Genomic DNA, 26323 nt, shown 5'->3' with positions numbered 1-26323 from the left:
GGAAATAAAAGTCTGTGCCATGGTGGGTGATAGCCTTCCCCTGTCTGGTTACATGCCCTGGTGGCTGCTACTGACGAGTGTATCCTGGGTATTAATATGTTGGCCGGTATGGCCCTTAATACTAGCCAAGGGGGATTTGAATTTGGAATTCGAACTATTACAAAAAAACTAGTAGTGGGTCAGGTTAAGTGGGATCCTGTGATGTTGCCAGCCCCCATGAAACCAGTGTGCATTCCACAATATCGTCTCCCTGGGGGGCAGGAAGAGATTACTGCCACCATCGATGCTCTGCAAGAAGAAGGGGTAGTGAGGCCCGCAACGTCGCCCTTTAATAGCCCTGTTTGGCCGGTCCAGAAGCCGGACGGCTCCTGGAGAATGACAGTTGATTATCGTTTTTTGAACAAACATGCCCCACCACTTGCTTCAGCAGTTCCGGACATTGTCACCCTTATTGCTACTGGGAACTCAGGAACATGGTATGCTGTCATTGATCTTGCTAACGCCTTCTTCAGTATTCTTATAGCTGAGGACTCACAGGATCAGTTCGCCTTTACCTGGAAGGGGCGCCAGTATACCTTCACCCACCTTCCAGTATCGCCTTCCCTCTCAATTCACCATTATATTGATGATGTGGCCTCCTGGAGCCTCTGGCAGAAACAAGAGGGTCGCCGAGTCCCACTGGGATTCTGGTCACGTACCATGCCTGAGGCTGACACTCGTTATTCTGTTTTTGAACAACAGTTACTAGCCTGTTACTGGGCCCTGCTAGAGACTGAAAGAATGACAGGTGATGCAGATGTTCAATTGCGACCTGCACTTCCTATAATGAATTGGGTCCTGGCTAATAATGCTAATCTAAAGATCGGGCGGGCTCAGCAGTCTTCTATTGTTAAATGGAAGTGGTATATTCAGAGTCATGCGACCAGAGGGCCTGAAGGGGTGGGCCGCGTACACGAACAGGTGGCTTACCATCCCAGGTCAGGAACTCACTTATCGGAGGAGGGGGATGGTGCCTCCAGTCAGTGTGCTGAGTTGAAGGCAGTCACTTTACCACTAGATCCCCATGATCACCCTCTTCGCCTGTTTACTGATTCCTGGGCTTTGGCTAATGGACGTGGTATGGATGCCTGATTTGCAAAAGAACAACTGGATGATACATGACCGCCCAGTATGGGGCAAAGAGTTGTGGCAGCTGTTGTGGGATGCTTCCCACCATCGTGAGATAACCGTTTATCACGTTGATGCCCATACCAATATGGCGACTAACATGGCTCAACATAATGCAGTAGCAGATCAGCTTGCCACTATCAGCTGTGCTGATACCGTCCCCCTGGCTCGATGGGCACATGAACAGAGTGGTCATTTGGGGGAGAAGGGATCAGCTATGTGGTCCCGTACACATGCTTTATCCGTCCATCAGGATGATGTCCGCATGGTCGTACGTACATGCCCAGAATGTCAGCTTGTGAAGTTCCATACCGTTCCACCTGGTCCACATGGCCGAATAAAACGGGGTGCTCACTCAGCTGCGGTCTGGCAAATTGATTACATAGGCCCCATGCTAGACTGTATGGGTAAATATTACATCCTAGTAATGGTTGACACCTTTTCGGGCCTGGTTTTTACTTTTCCCACCAAGACGGCTGACCAAGCTAGCACTATCCAAGGACTAAACCATTTGATTTATCGTTATGATGTTCCAGAGGAGATTCACTCTGATAATGGCTCGCACTTCTCCGGGAAAGCAATCTGTGATTGGGCAAATGACAACGGTATTTTATGGGTCCACCATATTCCTTATTACCCGCAGGCTGCCGGGTTAGTTGAACAAATGAATGGCTTACTGAAGGAACAAATTCGTTTGGAAACATCACTGGGGACCCAGAAGGGATGGTGCCATGTGCTGCAGCAGGCAGTCGACAATTTGAATCATTGCCCTTTAAAAGGAGGTACACCTTTCTACCGACTTCTTCACGCTCCTGAATTACAGCCTATTCCAGAGGAATAACAGTCATTGCCCCCCATCCCCGAACTAGAGAATGTTGGACAAAAGGTATGGGTGGCACCACCAGGTAGTGGCCCTCCTGTAAAAGGGGAAATAGTGACACCTGCCCAGGGTAACACTCGGTGGGTAGCTATTGAGGGACAGGATGATTTAGTCTGTTTAAACACTGAACGCTTATGGTATCGTGAGTGACATGTGTCAGGCTTCTTTGTTCCAGGTTCTCCATTTTACACTCCTGGTGATCTGGCTTAACAGCTGCTTTGATGCCAGCAATTGGATTTGTAATGTCGAGGACGTTCCAAGGGAGTTCCCTGTGGGAAACACGGTCCGATGCATTACACCAAGGAAGTCCTCGGTCACCAGCCTCAAGTGCAGCTTATATAAATATGTTATTGTTCAGCATGTTTCAAAATCTGTTCGTTAGCTCCAGTACCTGGGTATTGTGGCCAACAAGGATAATTTGAGCCTTGGTTGGAATCCTTTCTCATGGCTAACTGCTACATTTGGGGGAGTGGGCCACACTATCCTCCGTTGGTTGCTCGCGTCATTGCTTATCTTTGTAATTGTTGTTTTGATTTCTCTTTTTTCGCTCCCTCTGTACTCAAATACTGGTTAGGCCTCGCAAATGACAGATTGTGACCAAGGGGTGGAATGTAATGGAGGATTAAAACCATGTACCCAGATGCTTTTTGCTTATGTGGAACTGACGACACTGGGTCCACACGCAGGTCACCTTACTTTCAGAACTAGCAGATGTAATTAAACTCAGCCATGGGGACTTATCTGAAGATACACTTTGAAATGGAATTCCACTGTGAGGCCCAGGGAAGGCAGTTGTCAAATGCAACACTCTGAAATTTACGAATTGGTCACAACCTGTCTTGCTCGAGAAGTTATAATAAGTCTTTGTATCTACGAGATAAACCAGGAAATTATAACATCCTGGTTCCATAATAATTAATCTTCTAAATTGTAGAATGTAATGTTCAGTTTTGATTTTGACTGACAAATATTAGAAGGAGTAGGCGCATGATTAATTGTTTTTGGGGTATATAAGCCTGTGGTCCTGCTGCAGAAGTTTAGATTCTCCGAGGGGTGGGAACACCCCTTGTCAAGAAGGAAGAACAGCCAGAGTCCAAGCAACGTCCCGGTCGGGGGAGGTGGAGAAGCTGCTACCAGCGCCCTGACAACCTACTACAAGTGTGCAGTCGTTGCCTCGCTTCGGCAGTTGGGACCAGTCCAAGCGTTGATAAGTATAGTTGGGAAGGGCTTGCATATTGTAGTGTGAAATCAGCTTTTGAATTAGTAATAAACATTTGTATAAACTGAACTGCTCTCGGTGTGTGTGTCTATTTTCTTTCGGTAGCTCAAACACTGTGACCAATCTAAAATGAACAAAATGAGAGGTATAAGTTTACCCAAGACAGATGAAACTAGTTTGGTGGGACAAGAGCAAGCAGAAATAATGGGTCTACCTGGTGGTTTTGTTAGTATATCTTGGGTAGGAGGTGGAAATGAGTGGTGCAGGGATAGGAAGCAATGATATTGGCTGCCATGGGGGTGGGGGGGATGTGACCAGAGGTTGGAGATGGTGTTGGAGTCAGTGGCTTGATGTGCTGTGGTATGGTCCTGTAGGAGGGGTAGATAGGAGGAGGTGTTGGAGGGCTGTCGTTTGGCCTCAGCAAGGTAGAGGTCAGTGTGCCAGACCACAACAGCATCATCCTTATCTACGGATCTGATGATGAGGTTGGGATTGTTGTGGAGAGAGTGGAGGGCAGAGCGTCTGAGGAGGTGAGGTTGGAATACGAGAGAGGCATGGTAAGGTTGAGACGGTTGATGTCTCGGCGGCAGTTAAAAATAAAAAGGTCCAGAGTGGGCATCTGGCCAGAATGTGGTGTTCAGGAGGAGGAGGAAGGCTTGAAATGGGAGAAGGTGCCTAGGATTGGGGTGGAGAGTCATAATTATGGAAGTGAGCCCAGAGGTGGAAATGACGGAAGAAGAGTTTGGCATCATAGCATGCGCAGAACTCATTAAGATGTGGGCAGAGGAGGATGAAGGTGGGGCCGCCCCTTGATCTCTGTTGACCCCTCCCTCCCTTCTCCACCTATCACCTCCTGCCTTGCAACCACCCCTTCCCTCCTACTCTTTTGTTTGGATGCCTACCAATATTTTACCATACCATGATGAAAGGCTCAAGCCTGAAATGTCAGTTATATATTTTTACCTTTGCTATATAAAGGACACTACTTGATCTCAAGCTTTGTGTTTTTACTTCAATGACAGTGTCTGCAGATTTTTATTTTCACTATTGAGCAAATTAACCTTGTCTCAGGAAGGACCTGGACCCACTTTAATTCATCAACTAATACAATGGGCAACAGCTGATACCATCCCATTGGCATTCTACTCTGTGCTAGATCACCTGCACCACAGAACGCCTACATCAGCCTGTTCTCCATTGAGTACTGCTCAGCATTTAACACAATCGTATCAGCAAAACATAATCAAATCCAGGGTTCTGAGACTTTGTTTATCCTTTTGCAACTGGATTTTCTATTTCCTCATTGGCAGACCCCTAATCAGTACAAATTTGGAACATCACTTCCTTCTCACCAACAATCAAGGTTAAGGTTAAGGTTAAGGTTGCAGGTTAGTCCCCTGCTCTATTTCCTCTGTACTCACAATTATGTAGCCAAGTTTGGCTCCAACACAATTTACAAATTTGCTGATGAGATATCTGTTAGCTGAATAATGCTTAATGAATAATGAGTCAAAATATAGGATGGAGATAGAGAATCTGGTTGTATGGTGCCAGAAGTGCCATCAATACCAAGAAACATTGTGGACTTTAGGAAGGGAGGCTGAGCAACCATGCTCCTCAAGATATCAAAATTCCTTTATTGTCATGTAATAGTACAAAACATAACATTACACAAAATTGCCTTCTGCCTGCCGTTTGGCAGACAAAGAGTCGCTGTTATGTTTTCGCTGCCCAGTGCCCCTTACACTTTGAGAGAAAGAGAAACAAAGGAGATTCCCTTCAGAGTCATTGAGTGCCGGTGAATTTTCATCCAGCGCTCCTGTAGTCTCTGCAGCTGCGCAAACTCCTATTCGATCCATTGGCAACCTGAGCTCCAGATACAAACTTATGACGTGATCAGGAAACTTTCATCACCTGAGGCCCTTCGTGAGCCCTTCTTGCTCTCAGCACCCTCTTGAATCCTAGCTCCGATACATAATTCTCAAGCGCCAGTGTCCAGTAGCCCTGTCTCCTTTCTCCCAGGTCCACACCAGTGGCAGCACTGCCATTACAGCAGCTCTGGCAACACTGCCATTTTTTTTAACACACACCAATGGAGAGGGTTAATACCTCGTATTTCTGAAGTCTACATATCAGATGACCTCTTCTGGAGCCAGCACAACAAAGCAACTGTGATGAAGGCTCACCAATGCCTCTACTTTCTGAGAAGTTTGAGGAGATTTGGCATGTCATTAAATAGTTTATTGAATTTGTATAGGTGAATTATGGAAATTATACTGACTGGTTTGGAAACTGGAGGGCCCAGTAACCCAGAAATTTGGAAAAAGTGTCAAACCTAGCAAAGTCATTCACGGGCACTGACCTCCTGTCCTTTGAAATCATCTATGTGCAAACATTCTCAAGAAGGCCAGCATCAGAAAGGATACCCATCTCCCTGGTCACAATCTTTTGTTACTGCCCCCTTCAGGCAGATGGTACAGAACTCTGAAGTACAGCATCTCTAGGTTCAAGGACAGATTTTTTTTCCAACAGCAATCTGGCTATTGAACCTCCACATACTTGCCTAACCATAGACTTATCTGGGACCACCAGAAGATTTGTCTGAACCATTAAAACATCATTTTTATTTTCCTATACTAATTGCAACTGTGAATATTTATTAGTCTGTTATATTTACGATCTCTTTTTATTTCCTGGGATTTTATGGTAATTTAATTTATAATGTTGATGTATCTTCTGTGTCCATGCCTGTGTGGCTACAGCAAGTAAGAATTTTGGTGCATTAAACTCTCATTATTATCAGTATCTCAATTATCCTCAGCTTCAAAAACATTGTGATGATGAACTAAGGAGCAAATCACATCTGCATGATGTATTACTTTTTATATTCAGTGTTTTTATAGAGACTTTAATTTGGTTGGATCATGTTCCTGCCCTTGACATCTACAGAAATCAAATGTTGAAAAGGGTGTCCCATAGTTTCACAATAGTAATTATTTGATAGCAACAATGAGACAAAATTATCAGTATCTGCTAGAGGGCGCAATAGCCAAAACTTTCTCAGTATCTGCTAGAGGGCGCAATAGCCAAAACTTTCTCAGTATCTGCTAGAGGGTGCAATAGCCAAAACATTCTCAGTATCTGCTAGAGGGCACAATAGCCAAAACTTTCTCAGTATCTGCTAGAGGGCGCAAAAGCCAAAACTTTCTCAGTATCTGCTAGAGAGCACAATAGCCAAAACTTTCTCAGTATCTGCTAGAGGGCGCAATAGCCAAAACTTTCTCAGTATCTGCTAGAGGGCGCAATAGCCAAAACTTTCTCATAGAGAGATTTGTTTAATTTGTACTTTTGCATTTTGAGAATGTGCAAAACTATGGCATTAAGAGTAATCTGTATATTGAAAAAGAGTTTATATGCTACTTTGATTACTGTTATGTTTCTTTTGAGTTTTCTAGATCTGGTGCCTTTTGATGATCCTATATGGGTTATCCCAAAGTAAAATTATTTTTATAGAATTGAACTGTACTAAGAGTCACAGAGTATTAACAAATGCTTAAAATATTTAAATTGAGGTTTCTGGTGAAGATATATTAAACTAAAATTGTATTGATACTTACATTTATTTTATTTTTCAATTCATAGAAAGCTGGTTTAACTTGGTCAGCTATAAAATTGGCTTAGCAACTGGAGGAGTCCATAAAGGCTAAGAGATGGTAAAAGCGTTGAAAAATATTGCATGGTCAGGGAGAGTGAGGCTGTCAAAGATAGAAGTTATAGCCAGGTGGTCCCACCAGGGCTACGGGAGGAGAATCAGTGGGTTACAGTTAGGAGAGGGAAAGGGAAGAGACAGGTACAAGAGAGGGTCCCTGTGACTGTAGCCCTCAACAATAGGTACTCCTCCTGGAGTACTGTTGGGGGAGACAGTCAAGCTGGGGAAAGCATCAGTGGTGTACCTCTGGCACAAGGTCAGCCTCTGTGTCCCAGAAGGGTAGGGAAAGGAGGAGGAGGGCAATAGTTATAGGGGATTCATAGGTCAGATGGACAGATAGGGGATTCTGTGGATACGATAAAGAAAACTGGATGGTGGTTTGCCTTCCTGGTGCCAGAGTCCGAGATGTAGCTTCTCATGTCCAAGACATCTTAAAGGGGGAAGGTAATGAGCGAGAGGTGATGGTACATGTTGGTTCCAATGACATAGGGAGGAAGAGTGAAGTGGTCCTAAAAAATGAATATAGGGAGTTAGGTAGGGAGCTAAGATGAATGTCTGCAAAGGGGGTAATCTCTGGATTACTTCCTGTGCCACGTGATAGTGAGGGCAAGAATAGTATCAGGTGGAGGATGAATGTGCGGCTAAAGGGGTGGAGTAAAGGGCAGGAATTTGAGTTCTTGAATTACTGGGACCATTTTTTGGGGTAGGTCGGACCTGTACCGAACGAATAGGTTGCATCTGAACCCCAGAGGAACCAGGATCCTGGCAGAGGCATTTGCTAGGGCTACTAAGGAGGCTTTAAACTAGTATGGCTGGGGAAAGGGGTCAATATAAAGGAGAACAGCAAAGAGAAGGTTTGTCGGCTAATAATGAAGGCTTGTAGACAAAGTTTGGGGGTGGAAAGACAGGTGATTGAGAAGGAAAATGATCGATGCAGTGATGGGGGGGGGGGTTTGGAATGATGGTAATAAATAATAGAGTGACCGTAAAGATAGGGACAAACAGAGGGAAAGATGTAGGAAATCTCTGAAATGCATTTACTTTAATGCTAGGAGTATTGTAAGGAAGGTGATGAGCTGAAGGAGTGGATAAACACTTTGCAGAGTGATGTGGTGGCGATTAGTGAGACATGGTTGCAGGAGGGTTGTGACTGGCAGCTAAATATTCCAGGATAGGTATGATAGAATAATTGGAGGGGTAAGAGGGAGTGGTGTGGCATTGCTTGTCAGGGAAAATATACAAGATAGATTGGAGGGCTCGTCAAGGGAGGTGATATGGGTGGAATTAAAAAATGGAAAAGGAGAAGTTAAAATTATAGGGGTGTATTAGAGACCACCTAGTGGGGAGTGAGAAATAGAGGAGCAAATGTATAAGGAAATAGCAGAGATTTGTAATAAGCATAGGGTTGTGTTAGTGGGGGATTTTAATTTTCCTAATCTTGATTGGGAAGCACATTCTGTGAAGGGTCTGGATGGATTAGAGTCTGTAAAATGTGTGCAGGATAGTTTTTTGCAGCAATATGTTGAGGTTCCCACTAGAGAAGGGGCAGTGTTGGATCTACTGTTTGGGAATGATATAGAGCAGCTGACTGAGGTGTGTGGTGGGGAGTACTTCGGATCCGATGATCATGGTATCATTAGTTTCAATATAATTATGGAAAGGGATAGGTCTGGTCCAAATATTAAGGTTTTCAAGAGGGGGAAAGCCAGATTTGAGGAAATGAGAAGGGATTTTGCAAGGAGTGGTTTGGGCTGATTTGATTTTTATGAAGGAGGTAGAGGAGAATTGGAGGTCTTTTGAAGGTGAGATTTTGAAGGTGCAGAATCTTTATGTTCCTGTTAGAATAAAAGGCAGAGCCAAAAGTTCGATCAAGTCATGGTTTTCAAGGGAGATTAGAAAGTTGGCTTGAATTAAAAGGGAGGACTCCATTTAAACATAAAAAACAGGGTATAAATGAGATGCTTGAAAAATACATGGATTGTAAAAAGAAGCTCAGGAAGGAAATTAGGAAAGCAAAAAGAATGTACAAGGTGGCTATAGCAAACAGGGTGAAAGTAATTCCAAGGGGTTTTTACAAATATGTAAATAGCAAAAGGAGAGTGAAGGAAAACTGTGTGTGGAGCTGAATAAGATGGGGGAGATATTGAACAAGTTCTTCTCTTTAGCATTAACTAGGTTAAAGGATATGGAATCGTGTAGGATAAGAGAAGCAAAAGGAGTGATTATGGAAATGTAGGGATTAGGAAAGTAGGGATGTTGGAACTTTTGAAGCATATAAAGGTGGATAAGTCTCCAGGTCTCAACAGGATTTTCCCCAGGACCTTGACAGAAGTCAGGGAGGAAATAACAGAAGCTCTGGCAGTAATTTTTCAAAAGTCACTAAAGTCATGGTGCCGCAGGATTGGCATATCACAAATGTGGTTCCTCTGTTTAAAAATGGGACCAGGTTGTAGGCCCAGAAATTATAGGCCAGTAAGTTTCACATCGGTGGTTGGTAAACTAATAGAAAGTATTCTTAGAGATAATATGTATAAGTATCTAGAGAGTCAAGGAGTGATCAGTGACACCTAACATGGGTTTGTGCAGAGAAGGTCATGTTTGACAAATCTTGTTGAATTTTTTGAGGAGGTGATTAGGAAGGTTGATGAGGGTAGAGCAGTAGATGTTGTCTTTATGGATTTCAGTAAGGCCTTCAATAAGGTTCCACATGGAAGGTTGGTAAGGAAGATTCAGGAACTAGGTATTAATGTTGAGATAGTCAGATGGGTTCAACGGTGGCTAGAAATTAGATGCCAGAGAGTGGATAACTGGTGGATAACTGTCAGGATGGAGGCTGGTGATGAGCGGTGTGTCTCAGGGATCGGTATTGGGTCCCTTGTTGTTTGTCATTTACATTAATGATTTGGATGATGGAGTACCAAATTGGGTTAGTAAATATGTGGACGATACAAAAATAGGGGGAGGTGTGGACAGTGAAGATGGTTTTCAGAGACTGCAGAAGGATTTGGACTGCTGAGAAGAGTGGGCTGAAAGATGGCAGATGGAGTGTGAAGTGCTTCATTTTGGGAAGGATAATCAAAACAAGACATATGCAGTGAAGTGGGGGGGGGGAGGGGATTGAAGAATGCAGGGGAACAGAGAGATCATGGAATAATGGTTCATCATTCTTTGAAAGTGGAATTTCATGTGGATAGAGTGGTGAAGAAGGCTTTTGGTGTGCTGGTCTTTATAAATCAAAGCATAGAATACAGGAGTTGGGAAGTGATGTTGAGACTGTTCAAGGAGTTGGTGAGGCCAAATTTGGAATACTGTATGTAGTTCTGGTCCACAAATTATAGGAAGGATATCAATAAGGTTAGAGAGGGTGATGAAAAGATTTACTAAAATGTTGCCTAGATTGCAAAATCTAGAATACAAAGAAAGATTGATTAGACTGGGTCTTTATTCATTGGAGCATAGAAGGTTGAGGGTGGATTTGATAGAGGTATTTAAAATTATGAGGGGATTGATAGAGTAGATGTGAATAGGCTCTTCCCCGTGAGGTTAGTTGAGATTGGAATGAGGGGTCATGAGTTAAGGGTTAGGGGGCAAAGGTTTAGAAGTTACATGAGAGGGAACTTCTTCACTCAGAGAGCGGTGGCTGAGTGGAATGACCTTCCGGAAGAGGTAGTTGTAGCAAGGTCAATTTTGTCATTTAAGAAAAAGTTGGATAGGTGCATGGATATTAGGGTTTGGAGGGTTATGGGCAGGGTGCAGGTAAGTGGGACTAGAGGAGATCACTTAAATCAGTACAGACTAGAGGGGCTGAGATGGCCTGTTTTCATATTGTAATTGTTATATCTTCTTCTTTGGCTTGGCTTCGCAGATGAAGATTTATGGAGGGGTATGTCCACGTCTGCTGCAGGCTCGTTGGTGACTGACAAGTCCGATGCGGGACAGGCAGGCACGGTTGCAGCGGTTGCAAGGGAAAATTGGTTGGTTGGGGATGGGTGTTGGGTTTTTCCTCCTTTGTCTTTTGTCAGTGAGGTGGGCTCTTCGGTTTTCTTCAAAGGAGGTTGCTGCCCGCCGAACTGTGAGGCGCCAAGATGCACGGTTGGAGGCGATATCGGCCCACTGGTGGTGGTCAATGTGGCAGGCACCAAGAGATTTCTTTAAGCAGTCCTTGTACCTCTTCTTTGGTGCACCTCTGTCTCGGTGGTCAGTGGAGAGCTCGCCATAGAACACGATCTTGGGAAGGCGATGGTCCTCCATTCTGGAGACATGACCCACCCAGAGCAGTTGTGTCTTCAGCAGCATGGATTCGATGCTTGCGGACTCTGCCAGCTCGAGTACTTTGATGTTGGTGATGAAGTCATTCCAATGAATGTTGAGGATGGAGCGGAGACAGCGCTGATGGAAGCGTTCTCCATTGCAGGCAAAATCTTCGCTAGGATTCTCCTTAATAGACTAATACCTAGTGTCACCGAAAATGTCCTCCCAGAATCACAGTGTGGCTTTCACGCAAACAGAGGAACTACTGACATGGTCTTTGCCCTCAGACAGCTCCAAGAAAAGTGCAGAGAACAAAACAAAGGACTCTACATCACTTTTGTTGATCTCACCAAAGCCTTTGACACCATGAGCAGGAAAGGGCTTTGGCAAATACTTGAGCGCCTCGGATGCCCCCCCAAATTCCTCAACATGGTTATCCAACTGCACGAAAACCAACAAGGTCGGGTCAGATACAGCAATGAGCTCTCCGAACCCTTCTCCATTGACAACGGCGTGAAGCAAGGCTGCGTCCTCGCACCAACCCTCTTTACTATCTTCTTCAGCATGATGTTGAACCAAGCCATGAAAGACCTCAACAACGATGGATGGCAGTCTCTTCAATCTGAGGCGCCTGCAAGCTCACACCAAGACACAAGAGCAACTTGTCCATGAACTACCCTTTGCAGACGATGCCGCTTTAGTTGCCCATTCAGAGCCGGCTCTTCAGCGCTTGACGTCCTGCTTTGCGGAAACTGCCAAAATGTTTGGCCTGGAAGTCAGCCTGGAGAAAACTGAGGTCCTCCACCAGCCAGCTCCCCACCATGACTACCAGCCCCCCCACATCTCCATCGGGCGCACAAAACTCAAAACGGTCAACCTGTTTACCTACCTCAGCTGCACCATTTCATCTGATGCAAGGATCAACAATGAGATAGACAACAGACTCGCCAAGGCAAATAGCGCCTTTGGAAGACTACACAAAAGAGTATATGTTAAATGCAGGCAAGCATAGAAACCAAGTAGCACAAGATATTGGGAGATCACTTACAATGATTCTGAGCCAGGGGCCAGTCTATTAGTTGCTGATTAGGCCCAACTACTGTTGTATTATCCTCAAACCTGATTATTCCATTAGAACTGAATCTAACAGTATAATCGTGAGCCAGCAGCGTTAACAGTAGTGGGCTAAGTACACAGCCCTGAGATGTGCCAGAACTCAGCGTGATGGGACTTGAAGTTTTGCTACCAACTCAGAATGACTGTGGTCTTTCATTCAAAAGATCCAGAATCAAGTTGCAGAGAGGGGTGTTGACCCCCAGTGAGGACAGTTTATCCATCGTGCTCTGAGGTATGATCATGTTGAATGCCAAGCTAAAGTCAATGAACAACAGCCTGTCGTAAGAGGCAATATTCTCTGGGTGAGTCAGGACAGAGTGGAGGGTCAAGAATGCAGCATATTCTGTGGACCAGTTTGCACAATAGGCAAACTGGAATGGTTCCAATGTCACTCGAAGGTGCAATTTGATGTGTCCCATTACCATTTGCTCAAAGCACTTCATGGTCATCAAGGTCAATGCCATTGGATTAAAATCATATAGACCAGTTACCATCGTTCTTTTTATCATCAGAATGATGGTGGCTACCTTGAATTCTGCAGGAACAGTGATCTGCTACAGTGAGATGTTGAAGATGTACATCAGCTAGGCTGCACTGTCCTTCAGCACCTGACCAGTTATGTTATCTGGTCCTTGCATGGGTTCACCCTAGATAGGATCCTCCTTACCTCAGCCACAGGGTGCTGTTCTTCAGGGTCAGAAGGGTTTTCTTTGGTATCGCATTGTTATTCTTACCGAATCATGTGTAGAAGGAATTTAACCTGTCACGAAAGCATGCATTATTTTCATGAACCAGTGGAGTTGACTAATAAGCAGTTATGCGCTTTGTGTTGCCGGTGTCACACAGGTGTCTGTGAATTCTCTGTGTGAACCTATGCATAAAATCTAAATTGTTCTAAAACCTCTTTGCTATGATGGAAGACCTGGGGTTGAGACTTATCTTTAGAATCTTGTATCTGATCAATAGCTACTGCTTTGTGTATTAACTTGTGATTGTTTGTGTAATTGGTTTCAGTAAAAATTGGGGTATGGAGGCTACACTTCATTCCTCTAGTTTAATTTGCTCTTGTGAACCATAAGCATACTGCACATTATAAGATATACCCTGTAATTAGATTTTAGGAGTTTATGTTAGGCTAGCAAATCAAATAAATAGCTTTCATTGAAATACGATGGTACACCTTTTTTTTCTACTCACATACCACCTTATATGTCATAGGATGGCACAGGTGTTCTGTGGTTAGGAAGGGATTACTTAAGGTTGTATTTGAATGGCAAGAAAAAGGTTGAAAATCACTGTCCTAGACCATCAGAGCACTCAAAATACATAAAATTAGTGAGAGATTGACAATCATTCTATTGAATGTTAAGGAAGAACCAATTAGAAGCAAATGAACAAGGGGCTCATTTAGGAAAAAGTAGTAATTGAGTAATAATAACAGTTTAATAATCTTTTGTCATGTCGATGCAATGGTTTAGCAGCTGAATTTGGGGCATTGATTAGGAATAGTCAGAATTTGGAATTATTCGTGGGAAATCCAGTCTCACAAATTTCAAAGAGATGACTGAGGATTAACGAAGGCAAGACATTGTTTAATAGACTATAGCATGATCTTTGACAAGTTCAAAAAGCTGGATTACCTGAGATAACACCTTCACAGTGCCAGCGATCGGGACTTGGTTTCGAATCCTGCGCTGTCTATAAGGAGTTTGTACGTTCTCCCCAGGTCTGCATGAGTTTTTCCCGGGGGCTCCTGTTTCGTCCCACTGTTTGAAATGTACCGGGACTTGTAGGTTAGTTGGGTGTAATTGGGTGGCATAGACTCATGGGTTGAAGTGGCCAGTATTTAAATGTAAATTTAAAGATCTAGGGTGAGCGAGCCAAATGGATCCAAAATTGGCTTGGTGGAAAGTATCAGTAGGTGATAGTGATGGGTTTTTTATATGATTGAGAGCCTATGACCAAAGATGTACTGCATAGATTGATGCTTGGTCCACTGCTGTTTGTCATTTAGTAATTATGCGAATGACAATATAATTATGCTTGAGAATGACACTAAAATCAGTGGTATAGAGGAAAGTGAGGAAGGCTATTTAGGAGTACAACTAGATCTACAACAACTGGGGAAATGAGTCAAGGAAAGGTGGATGAAATTTAACTCAAACAAGAGTGAGGTGTTGCACTTTGGTAAGTCAAGTCAGGACAAGGTTTACACAGTAAATGGTAGGGCACTGGAGAGTGTAATAAAACAGAGCTACAGGTAAATAGTTTTCAGAAAGTGGCAATAGTGTGGTGAAGAAGGCATTTATCTTTATTGGTCAGGCCATTAGAGTTAGAAAGTCATACTTACAGCTGTACAAGACTCACAAGAGTGTGAAAGGGACAGAAGGGCTTGAGCTACAAGAAAAGGCTGCATAGGCTGGGATCTTTTCCCTTGAAGCCTTGGAGACTGAGGAGAGATCTTACAGAGGCATGTAAACATAGATAAGGTGAGTGGCTGCAATTTTTTTTAGTGGGGGTTCAAAATCAGGGGTCATAAAATGAAAAATTTAAAGGGGATCTGAGGGACATTTTGTTGACCTGCTAGAAAAATCTATAGGGGTGATAAAATTATGATATTTAAAATACATGCTCTTACATAGGAAAGGTTTGGAGGAGATATATGGGCTAAACACAGGCAAATGGACCAGTTCAGCTGAATGGCCAGTTTGCATGATTGAATTGTTTAAAAAATGTATTTGATTCACTGCTGTCCTTCATGAAATAAAATCTATCATTTTTACCCAGCAAATCCAGATTTTTAATGCGAATTTTAAGTGCCTCCTCAAATTATGCACCAATAGGAATGGCAATGCCAGTGGGATTTGGCTCTCATGACTGTTTGAGACAAATGGCAGAACATGATCTCCCAATGAGCTTTAGGAAGCCTGCAATATCATGAAGAGATGTGACAGTTCGTCAAGAAGTATTGAAGATTAAGATTCTATGGGACAACAATGCAAATTGGTTCAACTTGCAGGCGATACCAAACTAAGTGTCATTCAATAACAGGAAATATACCAAACTAATAGTTTTGTGGGGATCATAACATCAATTCTCAAAGAATGTGTCAAATGCTTTAGACAAAAAAGACCCAAAAGAAGGGTTAGCATTTAAAGTTATTTGTTTCATTTTCTCAAAGGAAAGAATAGAATATAGATTTTCCTTTGCATTAAACACTCTCAGAATGAGATGCAGGGATTTCATAGCGAACTTGCGTCAAAAAGTCCTTCCAGCATGACAACAGATTGTATTTTCATTAGCTTTATACACCCATCTTATTATTTTTAATTTCTTTCTTTATCATGAAGATTGTTTCTGGTATGTAGTATTTTGGGCCCCCAAATCACCTGAAGTTCCTTGATTGTGAATAAACAAATAGCGGTGGCAATCAGGGTCAACTTTGGACCCGATATAATCCCACACACCCGAGCTCCTTTAAATGGGGGGGTTATAGCAGACAGTGACAAGCAGAAGCTCATCTTTTATTGGCGAAGGATTTTCTCGGCTGTCTGATAGTGGCAGTGGCATGGATCTGCACAACCCATCTACCATGTATGTTTCAATTTTTTTGGCACTGCTCTGCTCCAAGAACAGTGAAGTGAGACCTCAATCTCGTCTCACGCGGAAAGATCACACACACATTCGGATCGAAGCGATCAAGAAAGCAGTCTTGGAGCAGCTGACACGCGAAATGAATGTTTCGAGAAGAGAGGAGATGGACAAACTTAATTTGCAGCGTGTGAGGCAATTCAGCCACAATATTAGCATGTCTAATAAAAGATCTCTCAGAAGGAATTCTGCCAGTTCCTTTGTTCTGAAGGGTAAGCGCGCAGTTCCGTTCAGGTTGATGTTATTAATGTGGAGCTTGTCTGCTCAGTAATGGAAGGCTGCCGACGGGCGGGGTGCATCAGAGGTAGCTCTCCAGCGGCGATCACCGTTGAATTCCCACGCCCACTGGCCACCCCAGGATGTGGGTAACAATGTCAACATAGTCACCCACTTTTAAAAAACATGTGCAACTTTGAAAGTGAATGAGCTGCTGTTTTCCAACATTTTGAGTGCATTCTTGAAAAAATTACAACGAATGAGTCGAGAATGCGCTTAAGTAATGAATGGTGATACATTTAACATCGCTCTAAGTGAACAGTCTGAAAATGGCGAATTAATTTGCAGGCAGTTTCTAGATCCCTTTTGCTGCAGCCAAACACCAGAACAGTGGGTTGTCCCGAAGTCAAAGCACATGGTTTTGTGGTTTGGGTACGAAAGTATTGATTTGTATGATTAGGCATTGAATGAGGGACTTGAGTTTCACTTTCTCAGTCGATAGATCCCTGAGTTTTGTGGATACCTGCGATGCCTTAAAAGTTATGAAGAAGCCTTCCTTTTTAAAACAGTGATTATCAATATTGATACCCCCTTTCCTCACTGTATCTCGGTACAATAAATCAATTGATTCAATTAACATCTTCCAAATTTTCATTTCCTTTGGAATCAATTGGAAAAGATTGTGGGTTATGTTAGTCTGGTTGGAGGTTTGGTTGAGGGACAGAGAAGTCACTACATTGATCAGTGCTGGACTCTCAGATGTCCCTTAGTTTCTAAAAATGATGGCTAAAAAGAGTGTAACCTATCTAAGATTGGTGCTCATAGAGTAGAGTGAGAACGTGAAATGAAAGGAGAAGGTAGAGTGATCTAAAGCAGTTAGCAAAGCACTTTGTTTTATACCAATGCAAATATTGGTAGACAGAAGCACCTGGGTGCATTGATTCATAAAAAGGGAACAATAAACATGCAAGTACACCTCACAATTAGGAAGACAAAGAGTATGCAGACTTTTATTGCATGGGGGTTGGAGGATATATCTAAGGAATTCTTGTTGATATGATACAGAGGTTTGGTAAGTACTATATCCAAGGATTGTATTCATTTTATGGTCTGTACATATGAAAGAAGATATAGTTGCCTTGGAGCAGTTCAGGTTTATCAGGTTTATTCTGGGGATGAATGTGTTCTTTGAAAAGAAATTGTCAATTTGGGCTTTACTGACTGGAATTTAGAAGAATTAGAGATTATTTCATTAAAACATACAATATTTTGAAAGGAACTGACAAGGTAGAGACTATGAGTTTGTTTCCTCTGTTTGGAGGATCTAGTACCAATAAGGCGGATCACAGAATGAGGAGGCATTTCTTTAAGCAGAGGGTTTTAAATCATTAAAGTTCTCAGTCGGAGAGGACTGGATGCTCAGTCATTAGAGCCTGGCAATAGAATTTTGAATATTTGGTGTAATGAGGAGATTGAATGAGGCAGGGTAGCTAAAACTATAAAGTTTCAGTGACCTTGGTTCAATCCTGATCTTGAGTACTGTCTGTGTGGAGTTCAAACATTCTCCTGATGACCAATTGAGTGTTTATGGGGGCTCTGGTTTCTTCCAAAGAAATGATAATCAATTGATTGTTTTCTATAAATTGGATCTAATATCAGTGGTTGACATGGGAATTGGAGGGAGTTCATGGGCTTTTGGGTGAGAGCAGGCTGGGGGAAATAAATGGGGGAATAGGAATGATGCCAATGGACCAAATGACCTCCTATGTTTTAAAATAGATGAAGAGATATGACATCTTTTTGAATAGCAGAGTGGGCTCAAGGGGTTACATAGAATACACGAGTTTTCATTTCTGATGAAACTTCATGCAGGGTTCTATGAAATCACGTTCTAGTTCACATTTGTACCTTTAGATTAAATGTTTGGAAATTGAATTTAATGTACGCATCGAACATATCTTTTCAATTTCTAGTCAACTTTGATCTTCACAAAACTCCAAGATTGTTGTAAGCACAACCTTCACAAACTCCCTGTTGACAGAAATTTATCATTTGTGCTACCTCTAAGGCACATTTGATTCCAAACCCAGAGCAATCTTGTTGACTCTGAAATGCCCAGCAAGCCATGAGATTGTACCACAAAAATAAAAACCAGAGAGGCCTACTGGGCAAAGATCTTGGTGTTACAGCTGCAAAACACCAACTACAAGTCACACATTAACCTGATTTACAAATGTACTGATAACCTTTTTTATTGGGTCTTTTTCCTGGAACACTGTACAAAAATCATACGAACACTGTGCTCAGCAGATCAGGCCAAAGAAACAAAAAAAAACCCAGAGGAATATTACAGATGGTTGACCTATAGCAGAACTGGATAATTCTGATAAAGATAGAGCAAGTTATTTGAAGCTATAGAGCTCAATGTTGAGTCTGGAAAACTGCAAAGTGGTAACTATCAGGAAGCTCAGGGTTGGCTCCGCAGATTGAATGTTGATGCTAGGCAATTCTTTCTTTGGCTTGGCTTCGCGAAAGAAGATTTATGGAGGGGGTAAAAGTCCACGTCAGCTGCAGGCTCGTTTGTGGCTGACAAGTCCGATGCGGGACAGGCAGACATGGTTGCAGCGGCTGCAGGGGAAAATTGGTTGGTTGGGGTTGGGTGTTGGGTTTTTCCTCCTTTGCCTTTTGTCAGTGAGGTGGGCTCTGCGGTCTTCTTCAAAGGGGGTTGCTGCCCGCCGAACTGTGAGGCAGCAAGATGTACGGTTTGAGGCGATATCAGCCCACTGGCGGTGGTCAATGTGGCAGGCACCAAGAGATTTCTTTAGGCAGTCCTTGTACCTCTTCTTTGGTGCACCTCTGTCACGGTGGCCAGTGGAGAGCTCGCCATATAACACGATCTTGGGAAGGCGATGGTCCTCCATTCTGGAGACGTGACCCACCCAGCGCAGCTGGATCTTCAGCAGCGTGGACTCGTTGCTGTCGACCTCTGCCATCTCGAGTACTTCGACGTTAGGGATGAAAGCGCTCCAATGGATGTTGAGGATGCTAGGCAATACAGTCACCAAATCAGCCTTTGTTTTCTCTAATGTGCAGGAGTCTACTTTGTGAACACTGAATGCTTTACACTAGATTTAGATGCAAGGTGTTGTCATTTATTGTGTTTTATCAATTTTTTCAAAATACAAATTCTCTGAAGACATCAATTAATAAATACAAATCTGTTATCTAATTAAAGTGTTCAATTATAACCGACTGACAGAGTAAAACTGATATTATGTGTTATTTTACACCAAGAAATTGTGTTAGATATAAAATAATTGGGATTTCAACCAGTTCGTCCCTCATACTACCAGGTTTTTGGTTTTACATGTATTTGTTGAGTGTATTTTTAAATTTAATTTTCTGTAGGAAACAATCAACTTTCTTGATGCTGCCTTATTTTTGATTCATTATATGTATACAATCAAATGAGTGTAATGGTATCACATCTATGGAGAATAGAAGGATGAATTTTCCGGAATCAGCTCAAGAAAGGAAAATTTGGATTGTTTGCCACTATTTGTCTATTTTATATACTTTAACATGCAACCAGACCATTGTATGGTGTTAGGTCTGCTTTGTTCATGAATGAGTGAGACAAACACCAGGCTGAGTCGAAATCAGGGTTCTTTGTTCTTTATTACCGGATTGTAACACTTGCGACTAACAAAGTTAGTCGGAGAATGCATTCTGCCGTTATCAGCAAAATGGTGATTTTTTATACCCTTGGATATGTGCTTAGAACATCATCATATCATTACTTGTCCAATGACTAAAACTGTTGCTATCCTTTCCCTGCTAGCTTCCTGCCTCTCAATCCATCAATGTCTCTCTTATCTTGTAAGTACAAGGATGCATTCACATCTTGTTTCTGCCCCGTACATTCCCATCTCATGATGTTTTACCTAACAGGAGTACAAGGACACCTCCCCTTCTTGTTACTGCCCTGTACAGGGTAACTCCCTACACATTCCCATCTCATGATGTTTTACCTTACAATGGGCAGGTAAAAATCAGTGTAGCTACACTGCATACCAAATTGACTTCTTCAACAGAATGAAGTGGTTGAAAGCAGATTTCTAACCCATTCTTTCTCAGGAGTGAATAGACTCTCACGAGTGAAGAACATAGACAAAAACATTATTGAATAATATGTATTCCTCTTATTTTTGTAATAGGAAACATTTTGGAAAATACAAGTAGAACTACAAGTGACCTGAACAGCAACAAACAACAACTGTACTTTAATATTTCTATTGCTAAGACTATACTTGTCTTTCCTAAAGTAAAGATCTTGAGAGGCGAGCTTAAATTCTTCAAACACATATGTCAAAATGCAAGTTTATATCAAAAGAGGATGGATGGAAACCCACGACTCATAAGAGTCTACACCTTATACAAGCCAGCAACTAAAAAGGAAGAGATACAGTCTCACTTCCTTGGTTCTAAAATCTTTACATTAAATTCTAAAAAGGCTGAAACATTTGACATTCGAAAAACTGTCGAACATTGGATGAATTATCCACAAGAAAATTATGGTCTTGAACTTGAGCTGCTTCCTTGGTCTTCTGATCATAAACACAATTCTGAAGACAAACTATCTATTCAGGTAGAATTAGAAATAGAGGTGCGAAATGCTTTGAAAGAGGTCCGGATACGTCGAGAAAGCTACCCCGAGGACTGCCAGAGAAACCAGATACGTTGTTGTAGGCGATCGCTACATGTGTCTTTTGAGGAGATCGGATGGTCAGATTGGATCAAAGCCCCACTAAGTTACAATGCCTTTTACTGTGATGGCACATGTCCATATAAGTACAAAATTGCCACAATGCACACACTGATCAAATCAAAGATGAATCGACTTTCGAATGGAGCTATTCCAGCCCCCTGCTGTGTTCCTGCATCCTATGAGCCCCTAACCTTGCTCCATTTTAACAGTAATGACAAATTAATTCTTACAGCATTTGATGACATGATTGTTTCCAGGTGCCATTGTTCTTAATTTTATCAACAATATTCTAAGTTAGTTATTTATTGTGATAAATATATTTGTCCTGGTAATTATCATATTCATCCCCTCTAATAGCATCTAATTTTTGTCAACATGTCCGATTAAAACAAGTATTATATGGATATGTCTTTCTAAGCTTTTTTCAGTGCTTCATTATCACTTGGAATATTGTGTTCAGTTCTGATTGCCTCCGGAAGACCATAAGACATAGGGGTGGAATTAGGCCTCTTGTCCATCAAGTTTGCCCCACCATTCCATCATGGCTGATTAACAGACCTCTTTAACTCTCTTCTCATCCCTCTCCCCATAATTCTTGATTCCCTTCCTGATCAAAACTTATACCTCCTGATGCACAATCAATTAACCCAAAGACTGAAGTACTGGAACTGAAGGCTTTTATTAGCTAGAGATGGGCAGCATCTCTTGAATTGCTGGATCACAGTGATCCGGACTCAAACTGGGGGCAGGGTTGTGGCATGACAGCCTTTACGGGGGATTAAGGGGAGGAGTCACAAGCCGGCCAGTGAGAGCATAAAAGGTCAAAGTATTTACATATACAATGGTTTCACCATACTCACCCCCTCTTTTAAAAAGAAGTCCCAGTGGGTGTGTGATGCAGTCAGGCGCCATCATAAATTCAGTCTGTCCGGTGGTCTCCTTTGGCGTTGTAACTGACATACCTCCAGTGGTGTGGTGGCCTCCATCATTTGCAGCTGCTCCTTCTCTGTCTGCCTGACTGAGGTGCTTGGCTGAAACAATGGGGTCGGCGTGTGTGTACCGGCTGGAAGGTTGGCTGAGGAGATGGAGAGCTGGTGGGGGGGGGGTGGGGTGGGGGGTACCCAACTGTCAGCTGAAGGAAGGGGGTGCTCAGATGCTTCCATGCATGCCAGGTCCCAGATGGATACTACATCCTCACGTCCATCCGGGAATGCCACGTAGGCATACTGTGGGTTGGCGTGGAGCAGCTGGTCCCTCTCAACTAGTGGGTTGGACTTATGGGTCCTTGCATGTTTCCGCAGGAGTACTGGCCCAGGGGACGTCAGCCAGGTAGATAGGGTTGTTTCTGATGCCGATCTCCTGGGGAATGTAAGGAGTGTCTCATGAGGTGTCTCATTGCCATATAGCGTAGAGGACCAGTGGGGGACGGGGAGGCCCTTGGACTTTAAGGCCAATAGTACTGCCTTCCAGACTGTGCCATTCTCCCTCTCCACCTGACCTTTCCCTTTGGGGTTGTAGCTGGTGGTACAGCTAGAGGCAATGCCCTTGGACAGCAGGAATTTGTGCAGCTCATCACTCATGAAGGATGAACCCCTTTCGCTGTGGACATAGCAGGGGTATCTGAAAATGGTGGCCTTGAAAAGGGGATGGGCCTTCTCTGTGTAGCTGGGGACCCATTGGGCATAGTAAGTGAAAAACCACAGACACCTTTTCAGGGCCTTGAAGCAGTAAGGAAGGAGTTCTAACAGTGGACGCATACGGTCAGGGTCAGGCTGATGACTCCATTATCTACCAAACAGCCTAGTATAGCCAGGCAATGTGTGCTGAAGGTACACTTCCCTGTGTTATACGTCAGGTTAAGACACTTCATGGTGTGGAGGAATTTTTGGAAGTTCTCGTCATGGTCCTGCTGGTGATGGCTATAGATAGTAATATTGTCAAGGTCTGGGAAGGAGGCCCGCAGCCTGTGTTCATCCGCCATCCAATCCATCTCCCTTTGGAAGACAGGACCTCCCATCATGACACCAAAAGGAACTCTAAGGAAATGGTATAGTTGCCCTTGAAGGCAATGTACTGGCAGTTCTCAGGGTGGATGGGGAGCTGACTTAAACTTGATGGTCAAGAATGGTGATCTGGTTCACCATGTCAGCAATACCATATAACCATATAACCATATAACCATATAACCATTTACAGAGCGGAAACAGGCCATGTCGGCCTTTCGAGTCCGCACCGGTTCACTAGAACAACTCTACTAGCTCAATCCTCCCACTCTCCGCCAATATCCTCCTACCCCCTCACCTCCATGTACACATCCAACCTTCTCTTAAATGACAGAAGGGACCTTGCCACAACTATCGCATTCGAGGTAAGGGGGTAGGTGTCTGTCCGGGTGAACCTGTTGATGGTCTGGGAGTAATCTATGACCATCTGGTATTTCTCCCCGCCACTACTTGGGCTCTCCAGGGGCTCGTATTTTGTTCTATCACCCCCTCACCGAGGAGGCGACACACTTCTGACTTAAAGAATGCCCTGTCCTCGGTGCTGTATTGCTGGATTTTAGTGGCAGCAGTCAGGGGTGAGATTAGGGAGCAGGAGCAAGGGGGATCCAGAGTGTGGAGAGGCCACATGTCGGACGCGGTGGTCTGGCTTGGGGATCCTAGTCGACCACATGGGAAAATGGCAGTAGCCAGTTCACAAATTGCTCATTACAGACTGTGGGGTGGGGGTGCCATCATACTCCATGGTGATGCTCTTCAAGTTTCACTGAAAGTCCACCCCCAAGATGACAGGTGTACAGAGTTGTGGCAGAATAAGGAACGTAAAGTCAGTATATGCAGTGCCCTAGACCTTCATGGTTACTGTGCAGCTCCCTCCCTGTGAGGCTAGGTACATGCTGAATTTCGTGAGCTGCACCTCCAGGGAGTATTGCTGCACAGTGTTAGGATGAATGAAGATTCTCGGTGTTTCCTGTGTCAAATAGGCATGAGGTGGGGTGGCCATTTACCTGGATGCTCATTGTGGCCCTGGAGAGTTGATGTGGTCGGTGTTGATCTAGGGTTACTGCTGCCAGCATCAGCTCGTCATCCAAGGGATTCTGTTGTCTTCTGGTCATTCGACAGGATGGTGGTCATGATGGCATCCCTCGTAGCTCGCACACGACCCTGTTGTTGCTCACCAGAAGAGAAGAATGAGAAAGCAGAGGTGACGTCATTGCTGGAAGTGACAAAGGTGATGACGGAAATGACATCATAGTGGTCGGTGATCTCCATAGTGCGCATGCGTGGGCATTACCATTCCCTGGAAGTAGCGGTCCCCATTCTCACGTGGTGCTGCTGGGCTTGGGGCTTTGCTTTGAATTACAGACCTTGGCAAAGTGTCCCTTTTTTCAGCAATATGTGCAGATGGCATCCTTGGCAGGGCAGCATTTCCATGGAGGCTTGCCCTGCCCACTGAAATAACACGTCGGGAGGTTGTCGATGGCGGCGGAAGTCATGCCTCTGCCATGATCCAGAATTCATCCAGCTCCAGCTCCAGTTCCCTAACAAGGAGTTGCAATTGGATGCACCTCTTGTGATGTCCAGATTTCCCACATTCGGCAATTGAAGCAGACCACTCCCCTAGTTGCCATCTCCATTACCTTATTAAGAAAAGATCTTATCTGACCTATAGCACATCCTCAGCCTCTACACCCCGAAGCTTCTTCAGATTCAGATTTCAGATTTATCGTTAGAGTACATATATGACATGACATACAACTTTGAGATTCTTTTTTCCTGCAGGCGCATCAGAATTACCACAAGTTGGTAGAGCAAAAAATAAACTGTACACAGTGTAAACATGCAAACAAATAAAAGAACTGTAAACAGATTACAAATGTAAACAAACTGAATGTGCAATACAGAGAGAACAAAAGAAAATCACTAAAGTGAAAAGTAAGAGTCCTTAAATAAGTTTGTCGTTGAGGAGTCTGGTGGTGGAGGGGTAGCAGCTGTTCCTGAACCTGCTGGTATGAGTATTGTGGCACCTATACCTCTTTTCTGATGGCAGCAGCGAGAAGAGAGCATGTGCTGGGTGATGTGGGTCTTTGATGATTGTTGCTGTTCTCTGACAGCAGAGTTCCCTGTAGATACAGTCAATAGTGGGGAGAGTTTTGCCTGTGATGTCCTGGGCTGTGTCCACTACCTTTTGAGCCTCTTGAACCAAAATCTCTAATTCTCCACTCCTACACTAGGCTGCTCCACTTCAGCTTCCCTTTTTATTTGGTGCTGGTTTGTATCAACAGACTCTGACCAATCGCCAAGTTTCACATTCCATTTCAATTTAAACTATCCTGAATCAAAGGACAGATGCAGACTCAGTCTTCGTCTCTTCTAGCCAAAGCTTCTTGAGCCAATGCCTCAACTCACCACTCCACCATCTACTTATACCTCTCACTTACTTTAACTGCCCCACTCACACACACTCTCGCTCCAGCTCCTGGTCACTGGGAAAGGAACTTACCAGGAAGGATGTGAAAGGTACGGAGAGGGTGCAATGGAGATTTACCAGGATATTGCCTTTTTGGAGAACATGTCTTATAAGACAAGGTTAACATAGCTAGGGGTTAACTGTTTGGAGCGAAGAAGGATGAGAGGTGACTTAATAGAGGTCTACAAGATTATGGCTAGCCAGCACCTATCCCTAAGGCAACAGTGGCAATTTCTAGAGGATATCTGTATAAGATAAGCAGAGGAACGTTTAGGGGAGATGTCAGGGTTAAGGTTTTTACACAGAGAGTAATGAATGTCTGGAATGCAATGGCAGGGGTGGTAGTGGTGGTGGAGGCTGGTACAATAGAGACATTTGAAAGACTCTTAGGCAGGCACATGGATGCAAGCAAAATAGAGGGTTATTTATGGTGTGAGGTAGGCAGGGTTTAGACTGTTGAGTAGGTTTATTTAGGTCAGCACAATATCGAGGACCAAAGGGCCAAAGGGCTTGTACTGTGCTGTAATGTTCTATATAAATGTTTATTTCTGATTATATACATTTGTAGTTGATAGTGAATTGAAGCATTTAAATAGAGTTTCATAGCTCTCCTGGCACCAAGTCAGATGCTCCAATTGGCCTGATGGTGGAAGCCTCAGGAACAGTGATCGGTGAAGTTCAGGGAGCAGCAGATCGCAGGAAGTTGGCAGCCGCTGGCTTTCTTCAGCAAATATCTGCGGCCTCCAGAACCAAAGTACAGTGCTATTGACTGAGAGCTACTGGTGTTGTACTTAGCCATCCACCATTTCAGGTACTTCCTAGAGGACAGGTCCTTCACTTCTTTCATGGATCACAAGCCCCTGACTTTCGCCTTGG

General features: G+C 43.5%; 1 protein-coding gene across 1 annotated transcript; it reads left to right on the top strand.

Annotated features, from left to right (window-relative positions):
• Window positions 1–15910: 15910 nt before the first annotated feature.
• LOC138756694 (bone morphogenetic protein 2-like) lies at window positions 15911–21250 on the top strand. The gene is made up of 2 exons (XM_069923080.1): window positions 15911–16205; window positions 20427–21250. Exons 1-2 carry the CDS (start codon window positions 15911–15913, stop codon window positions 21248–21250), a joined length of 1119 nt encoding a protein of 372 aa, XP_069779181.1.
• Window positions 21251–26323: the final 5073 nt, after the last annotated feature.

This window comes from Narcine bancroftii, chromosome 3 (genome assembly GCF_036971445.1).
Source record: "Narcine bancroftii isolate sNarBan1 chromosome 3, sNarBan1.hap1, whole genome shotgun sequence".
Taxonomy (NCBI): domain Eukaryota; kingdom Metazoa; phylum Chordata; class Chondrichthyes; order Torpediniformes; family Narcinidae; genus Narcine; species Narcine bancroftii.
This window is presented reverse-complemented; position numbering and strand designations above follow the sequence as displayed.

What these genes read in the sequence shown, in the direction of transcription:
- LOC138756694 (XM_069923080.1), top strand. Translation starts at nt 15,911, where the DNA reads ATGGATCTGCACAACCCATCTACCATGTATGTTTCAATTTTTTTGGCA. An exon ending in CAGTTCCTTTGTTCTGAAGG is followed by an intron (nt 16,206 to 20,426) that starts GTAAGCGCGCAG and finishes TTTTTGTAATAG; the next exon opens with GAAACATTTTGGAAAATACA.